This window comes from Myxine glutinosa, chromosome 9 (assembly GCF_964187855.1).
Source record: "Myxine glutinosa chromosome 9, kmMyxGlut1.1, whole genome shotgun sequence".
In the NCBI taxonomy this organism is placed as follows: Eukaryota; Metazoa; Chordata; class Myxini; order Myxiniformes; family Myxinidae; genus Myxine; species Myxine glutinosa.
In genome coordinates, this window is record NC_136269.1 from 123,743,250 (window position 1) to 123,753,249 (window position 10,000).

Genomic DNA, 10,000 nt, shown 5'->3' on the forward strand with positions numbered 1-10,000 from the left:
TATAAATGTACTTTGACAATGCTCTTTCACATTGTGTTGAGATTTGCAGTACACGGGTTTGCGTTTTGTCATGTGAAGGCCGTTCATCCAAAGTTGATGTTTGATTTTCTTATACATTGGTTGGCATGTCTGGTGTAAAATTGCTTCTATGTTTGGCTTGCTTTTGATTGAGAAAAATAATACAATTTTCTCCAAGAACGGAAGTAACTTTTTCTTTGATGTGCATTCAAGGTGACGCACCTGAAATTGTATTGCCTATTTGTTTCGGATCTATTTGTTCTATTTGGGTGTCTGGTGGGTTTCGGTGTCTGCGATCTATTTGTTTCGGAAGTCGGAAAGCTGCTTTGGAAAGCTCCTTTTTGGCTGGAACGACGGGGCTTTCCCATGCCATCATATTCTGATTGTCAGAGATCTTTGCAGGTTTTTCGGCCTCCAAACCCCTGGACCATGGCAATTATGAACGTCCTTGCTGAGCTTCACCAAGAGTCCGATTTAAAGGTATAGTGGTGAGGTTTATTTTCTACCTTTTGTTATTTGCATTCCTCTTCAATGCTACAGTAAAATCTCGATCATGAATCAGTTGGTTGTTAGGAACACGCTAAATATTAATAGTAATGGTGGCTGCAAAGTGGGGGAACGGTTACCTTGATATTCGTATTTGTACGTGCTGTCGCCATCATGCCCTAAACTTTCGAATGCCTTTGCGCATGAATGAATGCCCATTCCTGTTTTGAAGACTTCTTCTCGTTCCCACACAACCTGTTGTGTTGGCACTGACTGCAAAATGTTCCTCAAACATGCATCTTATTTCGAGGACGTTGTGGTTCCTCGCTCGCTCTTTTTAACAATTGAAATGAATTGTTGCGCTTGATTTTGCATTTTCTGTTTTCCACGGTGTGCTCGGTGCAGCTGAACCTAAAGTTTGAGATTGAGGTGCTGTGCAAGACGCTGAACATAGACATCAACGAGCTGAAGCCAAGTAGCGTGCTGAAGGACAAGGATAGGCTCAAGATATTGGACGAGCAGTTGTCAGCTCCCAAGAAAGAGGCCAAGATTCTGGATGACCAACACCAACCCATGGTGCTACCCGCTCAGACTACAAGTATGGCTATCGCACTGACTTTGCCATTTTTCCTTTTTACACACTTTTATTTAACTTCATCTGAACTTTTTGTTTGGCCCATTTGAAATCTTGGAGCCGTTCGTTTTTGAGGTTCCATACGTCCGAGAGGGCTGAAATTTGCCCCACAGTCATCTTTTTCTGGTACATTTTCATCTATCAAATTTTAATAAAATAAAAAAAAAGAATTGGTTTAAAACTTTTAAAAAATTTGTGTGTAGCCCTAAAACATGTTTTTTTTCGTTTACTTGTAATCTTTTAGGATCTGTACATCGGGGAGACTTTGTGGAAAAGAAAAACCACCACACTGAACTTATTGTTTAATATGGCACTGTTTTTGAATAATATTGCAATATTGCAAATGCAAACAATATTGCGATAACTAATATTGCACTTACTTGAACTCGTGTTCTTGTATTGTGGAAGCACGAGCCAAGCCACGGTGCTACAAAAGAAACCATGCTTTGTGGGGAAAAATGTGGTTTACAGGTTTATCTACCTCAACGCTCTTTTTCTAAAAATTGAAAATGTAGCTTGACTTCCATTTTGATATGTTGCTCATCTGCAAGTCACTGGCTTCCTCCTCAAACTATCAAGTCGTTTGCGATGCGTGCGCTTTGGCTAACTTCCTCCAGGAATGTGAGACGTGCACACAACGTGCACGTGCGTCTTTGTTTGTGCAGTTGGGGTTTTTCATGGTGTTTTTGGGATTGCTGTTCTTCTGAAGAAGAGCTAATCCCCAAACATCAGCTTTCCTTTCTTTTCCCAAGGTCATTTGCATAACCTTATCTTTCACCTGATACTACCTTGCGCCGGAATTGTCTGCCGAGTTAGACAAACGCGAACGTCGCCAAAGTTCTAGTATCTCTTATTGGCAATTATGAACGAAAATGTGTAATTTTTGGTGAGGCCATTTGAGTTGTATTTCCGAAGTACAAGTAGCCTCAAATCTCATTTTCATGATTTTTCTTGCTCTTTTATCTCTCCGTAGTTGTGACGAGCGGAATAACAACAACTACCACAACAACAGGGCCTCCCCAACCTCAGTTCAGCTTCTACGACATCAACGTGTATTCTCTGGCTGGATTATCACCCCACATCACGATCTCTCCAAATGTAAGACGCGCTCGGACACCTGTGTCACATATTCACAGATTATGCCCGGGTATCCTGACGATCTGAGCCCCTCAGTGTATTAAATGCTTTATCATGAATGATTGAAATTCAGATGTGGCTCTTTTCTGCTTTGCAAGCTATCTTCATGATTGATTGACTCGTCGACGGACAATGATTGGTCAGCGGTCTAACGTGTTTGCGTGCGAACACAGATTGCGTTGTTTCAAGCGCATCCACAACTGAAGCAATATGTGAGACCGTCGCTGGAGCGTGCGGTCCAAGAACTTGTGCACCCTGTGGTGGAACGATCGATCAAAATTGCCATGACTACGTGCGAGCAGATAGCACGCAAAGACTTTGCATTGGATCCCGAAGAAAGCAGAATGCGTGCGGCGGCGCAGCACATGATGCGCAACCTGACGGCCGGCATGGCTATGATCACCTGTCGGGAACCACTTTTGCTCAGCATCACGAGCAATCTCAAGAACAATTTTTTAGCTGCTCTCAGGGTGAGTATAAATGCTCAATGAAGAAGATGCACAAAGCTGCATCGAGTTGGTTTCCTCTAATTTTGAGATAGATTGTAATTCTGACATATCTCTGTAAAACCAAACCAATGAAAATGCAACTATTGTAGTAGCTTCTAGCAGTGAGGTTATCCATCAGTGAAATTGCTCATCCAGTATACTGATAAATTTCCCTTCTTTTCATATTCTATCTTGTTTCAAGGAAGGGCTATGCGTGAAACCCCAGTGAATAAACCCCAACCTTGGTGCAAATTAAAATTCCGGTTGATTAATCCTTGTTTCATGTAAATAATATTGTTTGTAAGCGTGATTTACATTGCACTCTCGATTATGATTATGAATTAATCACAACAAAATTCTCATATCCGGATCTTCGCCAAAAATCGAATCAATTCGTCGTCTAATTGATTCGTAGAGGTCATGTTCGGTAAAATTCCTGTTACCGTGATATATTCTGAATCGGTGGTGGGATTCGGCGGTGTGTGTACGTATATATATATATATATATATAATGGTATCTGTAATCTGGTTCTCCAACCTCATGAGCGAACATCATGACGTCATCGCCATGCATGTCCGCATTGCCTGCAAAGCTCCAGAGGAACCATCTAGCAGTGCGTCATTATGGATTATAAATTCAGATACTGTCACAAGTGCATGCAAAACTCTCAGTTACCGACCTGGTTTTGCCCTTGTTGGGGCTTCATCAGGGCAACGCAGTGAGCCTTCCATACACTTGTAACTCTGAACCTTTCGGTTTTTATATCAGTCACTATGCGACCTTCATATCATCAGTGGAGAACGGACATGCATGGCGATGACGTCATGATGTTGGAGAACCAGATTACAGATACCATTATTAGTAACTCCCAACCGCAACCAGGTCGACTCCATATGATCAGTAGATACCAGAGATAACGTTACCGTGTGGCAGGCGGTGCTTATCGCTCCCAGCAAGGTGCAGCAGCAGCTGTATGGGGACACCTTGCTGACAGAACAGACTCACACGAATAGGGAATGGCAGGAAGGAATGGCTGGAAGGGGGAGAAGGTCCGGGCAGATGCACAGCGTCGAGGTCCGCTCCGGGCTTGAGGCGAAACCCGGCGGCAGCTGCACGTATTGGTTTCACGCGGTCGGACAATACGAATATATCGCGGTATTGTCGTCGTCAACGGACCCACTCTCCTGCCTTACGGTTCAGCATGTTCTCATCTGGTACCTTGGATCTCGGACCTTCGGACTCATCTCCTGAAGCAGTCCCTCGCAGCCGCTTTTATTGGGCGTTCTTGTATCCAGCCGCCGGCTCCTAGGACACGCCTACCGGTCGGCTCACCTCTGCCCTGGTTGGCCGGCGAGGCTCGCTGGCTCCACCTCTTGAGGAGACATGGACATTGGACAGGCCACGCCTCGTTCCTGGCCGCTCCTCCCTTTTCCTCCCACTCTGACCGCGTGAGTAATGGCGGCTTGGGGCCAGCAAACGAACCAAGACAAAGGGCAGCGAACGCTGCCATACCGCCACTGCACTTTGAAGAGAGGGAGATGATTGGGGATAATTGAAGGGGCCTATCTTATTTGATTAATGCAACGTAGATTCAACTATTGGGAACAGATCCTTAACTAAAACACATAATAATGAGATAACTACAGAGAGGTCCTATGGTGTTCTACGTGTTGTACATGGACTAACTAGGGTGCGATCTTTAATATTTGCCAAATAATGGGGATATTTACAAGGGATTATTTATAAGGGAACATTTACCAAAATTTGCAAAGTGAAGGTTCTAAAAACCGTAACATTATATATGTGTGTATATATATATATATATATATATATATATATATATATATATATATATATATATATATATATATATATATATATATATATATATATAGATATTGTTGCGGATATGAGGACTGTATTTTTTTTGATTGTGTGCTTTATTATTATTATTATTGTTTATTCTGCGCCCCCTGCCTCTGGAGCTGTGTAAAGGTGAAAGGGCATCCCATAATTAGTCCACAAGCATACACGTCAGCCAATAATAGAATACCCCTGTTCGATAGTTATATCTTATTCTGTGTTTTAGAGTAAGGCTGTGTCTCCCATTAATTGAAGTACTCCATTGCACCAGTGAAAGAGAATAGATCCCCTTTCATTCCCATCCCCAAAATCTCCATTTCCTTTCACATCCCCTTTCGTCATTGCCGAGCCTCGATTGCCAATTACCTCCCCTCCAAAACCACCATTGAACAAGTGCTCGGGTCGGGGAAGAGGGGCGTGCCCACCCGTCGTCATCAAGGGCGGAGCCAGAGGGTCGCATGACCAACCAGGGCCGAGGTGAGCACACTGATGGGCGTGTCCTGAAGGCCGGCGGCTTGATCGCTGGAGGCGCTATAAAGGCGCGCGCGCAAGAAGCGTTGGGTGGTCAGTTGGTTGCGGTGAGGAGTCGGTGGTGGTGGTCAGTGGTTGCGTTGGTTGCGGTGAGGAGTCGGTGGTGAGGAGTGAGTGGACCAAGAAAGAGTTGAGGGTTTGGACCAGACGAGTCAGACAAGTCCTGGGAAAGCAGCGGAGGCCACAGCAGCAACAACACCCAACAGCCACTTGGGGCCTGGACGGCGGTTTTGAGCAAGGCCGTGAAGGAACGGCGGCTGCTAAACGCGCCGATCGTGCTGCAGGACCCCCTTGGACCTTCCTCTCCCTCCAGCCATCCACCTCCTGCCTTTCCACCCTTCTTGTGTACGTGAGTTTGTTTTGTTTGTTCTGTCCCTGGGTTAATTAAGTCTGTATAAGCTAGTATTTGCACTGTGTCACCTGCGTCTTATGTGTTGTAAATAAACGTGACTGCTTTCTTTTTGCTTGTGTGTACAATAAATCCAATTACTCTTCTGTCCATCTTCTCGTTTTATTCCTTTTCCTCTTTGCATTTCGTCGTTTTAGAGTTTTCCAGATTGGGCAGCTGCGGTGCGATACGGCCAAAGTTCTGGGTGAATCGGGTGAGTCGGGGAACAACTGTTCGGTCGCGGAGCCTTCGCTCGGCAAAGTAACATCTAAACCGCGATCAGTAACAATTGGTGTCAGGAGTGGGATTGGACCCGAAGCGCGCTTAACGCGCTCAAAATTATGAGCTGCTGAAAAATTGTTTAAAGAAATAAAACCCGAATTTTGAAATCGCGCCATGGCTGGTCAAGGCGACGGGATGCCGGTGGGTGAGCTAGAGATAGACGGGGTGGAATCGACCCAGGACCTCGGGGAAATGTATGTGGATGAAAGAGAGGAGGAGAACATTGGCAATGTGGTTGAGGGGGTATCAGGTGCACAAAATGGCGTGCTCGCGCACGTGGTTGAAGAGTCTCAAAATAGCGGCGCAGTGGAGGGCGAGCCCGCGGTGGCGGCTGGGGACGCTGGGCAAACCGGGTTTGACCTCAGATTATTCTTGACCCAAATGATGGCAAAAATGGATGCTCGGAGTGAGCAAATTGAAGCAACAATAAACGGAATGAGGGCCGATAGGGAGGAAAGGGAGCAGAGGGACAGAGACCGCAAGTTGGGTGAAAGGGTCCCAGGGGTGCACGACGAGGTAACGCGGGTCGAGAAGCACTGGTTGAACGAAGCGGAGAAAAGCACGGGTACAATGACCGGGGTAGAAATCGCGACCCGGGGTTTGGAAAAGCCGGCGACCGATGAGGTAGAGGGAATTTTATTAAAGCCAACGGTCGTCGAGGTGAACAAAGAAATTATGGGTATAGTTGAAATTGGAGAGACCGGGGACTTAAAGTTAAAAGAGCAACAATCGGAGGAAGGAATGGAAATTGCTCAAAGTCTAAATGCACATCCTGATGCTGTACTCGCTAATCCAAATGGAAGTTTACAGGTTCGCGTGGAGAAAAGGATCCCCCAGGTGAGTCGTGCTGTTGTGTATTGTGCTGGGAGATTTTGTAAGAGGATGTTTAGCGACAAAAGAATTGTCGCGCGCTTGGGATCGAGGAAGCATCCGGGCGTTGGTGAAGGGTCCCGTGTGAGTGGAAATGGCACGCGTGTGGAAAAAAAGTGTGCGTCAAGGGGTGAGCGTGTTACGAAGCGCGAGTGTGATACCGAGTGCGAGCGAGAATGCACGTTGGGGTGTGTGAGGAAAAAGTGCGCGCCGACGAGTGAGTGTGCTGTCGAGAGTGAGTCGGTAGTAGTGCGTGTGCGAGGGAGCACATGGAAGCGCGGTGTGGTAAGTGTTACGGAGGAAGTAACGAAAGAGTGTGCGCGAGAAAGGTGTGTAACGGACAGGTGCATGGGGAAAGAGTGCGCTGTCAAGAGTAAGGGGGAATGCACGCCTGTGGTGAGTGTTACAGAGGATGTAACGAGAAAGTGTACGCCTGTGGTGAGTGTTACAGAGGATGTAACGGGAGAGTGTGCGCAAGAGTGTGCGCGAGAAAGGTGTGTAACGGACGGGTGCATGAGGAAAGAGTGTGCTGTCGAGAGTAAGGGTGAGTGCGCTGTCAAGAATGGAGGTGAGAGTAGTGAGAGTGACACGGAGCGTGAGTTGGTTGTGACAGGTGAGCGAGGATGGACACCTGGAATGGAAGGATGCACACCTGGAATGGTAGAGCGTGTGTGGGGATGCACACTTGAGTTGGTCGTGAGGCACGTGGTTGGGTGTGCGAGTAAGAGCACACCTGTGATTGTCACAGAGGAGGTGACAGAGGAGGGGGCGCGAAGAGGTGTGTTGGTGAGGTGTGCGAGCGACGAATGTGTGCCAAGGTGTTCGGTGGTCAGGTGTGTGACTAAGTCGGTGAGCGGAATGAGTGTACCGAGGTGTGTAAGGAAAGGTACGAGGAGCATGGGAACAGCTGGAGGTATGAGCAAGAAAGGGGTAGCGTATGCGTGTAAGCATCCAGGTGAGGCATCGACGGTAACCGGGTTAGCGGTTAGAGCGACTTATAGCCGAATCGGGCCCTCGGTGCGTGCCGGGCTTCTCGTGCCGCGAGAACCAGCGGGGATCCGAGCCACGGCGGGTTCGAAAGGACCGCCGTACGTGATCCACGCTGTGCCTCGCTTGGAACGGCCGCGTCCGGGCTCTACTAGGCGGAGCGGGCAGCCCGATAGGAAGGGTCGTCATGGCGACCACTTTTGTTGAGACGTGCCGGCAGGTCGAGATCGGGCAATTGGATGGGCTCCGCGCCGAGGTGGTGCGTGGGATCTCGGCCCGGGTAAGCCCCCGTCCCTGCCCCGAATGCGGGACGTATCCAGCCGCTGGCACAAAAGAACCCGCGTTCATTGCTCGGCTGTACGAAGCCGAGCTTTAGAAAGGAATTGGCGCACCGAGAGGATCTAATAAGTAGACGGGTGATGAGGATAGTGTTTTGGCCCCGAAATTAGAAGAAAAAAAAGCAAAATTTGATGATTGGTACGGTGATTAGCAGTAAATGACAAATTTTTGATTTGTTGGATTTGGACGAGCGAAATTGATAGTAGGACCTCCCCGATGTGGTGGGATGGCAAATCCACCATCCCTCACAGGTGCAGGGGGGCAAAGGAGCACTAGCTTATGGGGTTGATGGCAGTGAAAACTAGCCCGGGTGGGTTAGGATATCGTGTGTAGGGACCTAGAAGATGACATTAGGTGACGTTAAGGTTAGTTAGTGACAAGGATACCTGTAGTGGGGACGCAGGTAGATTAGCGTGGATGATAATGACGTGGGAGCGCAATAGTTGAAAGGGACGACTGGGAAGCGCAAGTTTCAGAGGGGAGTAGTTAGCTGAGATGATGCCGTGTGTTTGAAGATTGAACAGGTGTGATTGAACAGGTGTGATTGCACAGGTGTGCAACTGAACAGGTGTGTGGAGCAGTGTATGAGTGAGTGAAGGTGATTGTGTATTGTGCTGACCAAATGGTCCAGGAAGAGGAGGAGGGTGCAGGTGGCACCAGGTGTGCAACAACAGGTGTATGGAGAATGGTTGTGTGGAATACATGGAGTGTGGGATATATGGCGGATTGGAATGGATGGTCGTGGAGTGAGTATGGTGGAAATTGTGGAGTGGAGTGGATGGTGCGAAGGTGTGAATGGGGGAAGAGTGGACCCCCATCACGGATACCCGGGGCGGGTAGTGTAAGTGTTAGGTAGAGGGTACAGGTAAATTGTGGTTGGATATTGGCATCTGTGGTGCGGGTGGAAGAATGGTGATTGGATGGGTGCATTAGTGTTGTGGAAATGGCTGGGCGTGTAGCCTGTTAGTGTGTGTAGTTGGTTTGGGCACTCCACCACTGTGAGGATGTCGGCCAGGTGAGGCCGCAGGTGGGCTCTGGGAGCCGGTAGTTGTGGATGGGGCCCGAGGATCCGGAGGACGGACCCGGGGTAGCCCAGTGCCAGAGGGCACCGAGTGGGGTGACAGAGCCAGGAGGGGCCTTCCCCAGTTAGTTAGGTTAGGGTGAGGAGCTAGGTAAGCTCGGGTGGCAACTACAGTGGTGGAGGTGTGCAGGTGGGTAGACCTGCTGGGAGAGCTACACGTCGCAGCCCAGAAATTGTGCGAGGGCACCGGGAGATGAATCGGGGGAGTGAGACCCCAAATTGAGAAGCACCACAGTTTGGTCAATGGAAATTTGGTTTTTAGAACCCATAGTGTAAGTTGGCCGATGGATTGGCGGGGAGAGACCCCGGGTAGTGTAAAGTGTGTTAAAATCATTTAGAAAGTAGTTAGGATGAAGTCTCCTCGCACCATCTGCATCCACTCACCTGAGGTGACAGGTACTCCACACCATGCCATGTTTTGATTATTTTTTACTGTGCAAATGTTTGGATTGTGAGACGCATCATGACGTGGGTGTGACATTGTGCTTTGTGTTCCATCTCTTCCTCCTTATGAGGATTGATGATGAATTGGGTGATGGCAAATTTTGAAGTAGAGGGATTGTGGTGAGGAATTTGGTATAGGAGAAATATGGGGAAGACGTGACAGTAGTGACGAATTTGTAAATGTGTAGATTTTGTAAATATGGGGTAAGGGCAAGGGTAGTGTAGGTGACAGGGGGGGTGAAGTACGGTAGGGACGAGCTTTCTCACTTCGCTCTCCGTACGCATTTCGCCCTGCATTGCCTTGTTTGATGTGTACCTTTGTGACCTTACCCCTCGCTCAATTGTCTCTTTTGTCTCCCACATGACCTGTCCGCCATTGGGTGCCGAGGGGAGCGTGCGTGAGTCCTCCATTGTGCGCCCGAAACTCTCAGAACCAGCTGTCTGCTTCGAT

The 10,000-nt window shown here is 48.2% G+C and overlaps 1 protein-coding gene across 15 annotated transcripts in view; it reads left to right on the forward strand.

Annotated features, from left to right (window-relative positions):
* Positions 1-10,000, forward strand: part of CNOT1 (CCR4-NOT transcription complex subunit 1) — a 201,879-nt gene that overhangs the window by 71,617 nt on the left and 120,262 nt on the right. For all 15 annotated transcript variants that reach the window (XM_068128263.2, XM_068128266.2, XM_068128271.2 and 12 more), the window contains 4 exons: positions 421-498; positions 910-1,102; positions 2,112-2,236; positions 2,449-2,745. In XM_068128263.2, coding sequence (XP_067984364.2) covers positions 421-498; positions 910-1,102; positions 2,112-2,236; positions 2,449-2,745 — 693 coding nt within the window. The remainder of the gene's footprint in view (positions 1-420; positions 499-909; positions 1,103-2,111; positions 2,237-2,448; positions 2,746-10,000) is intronic.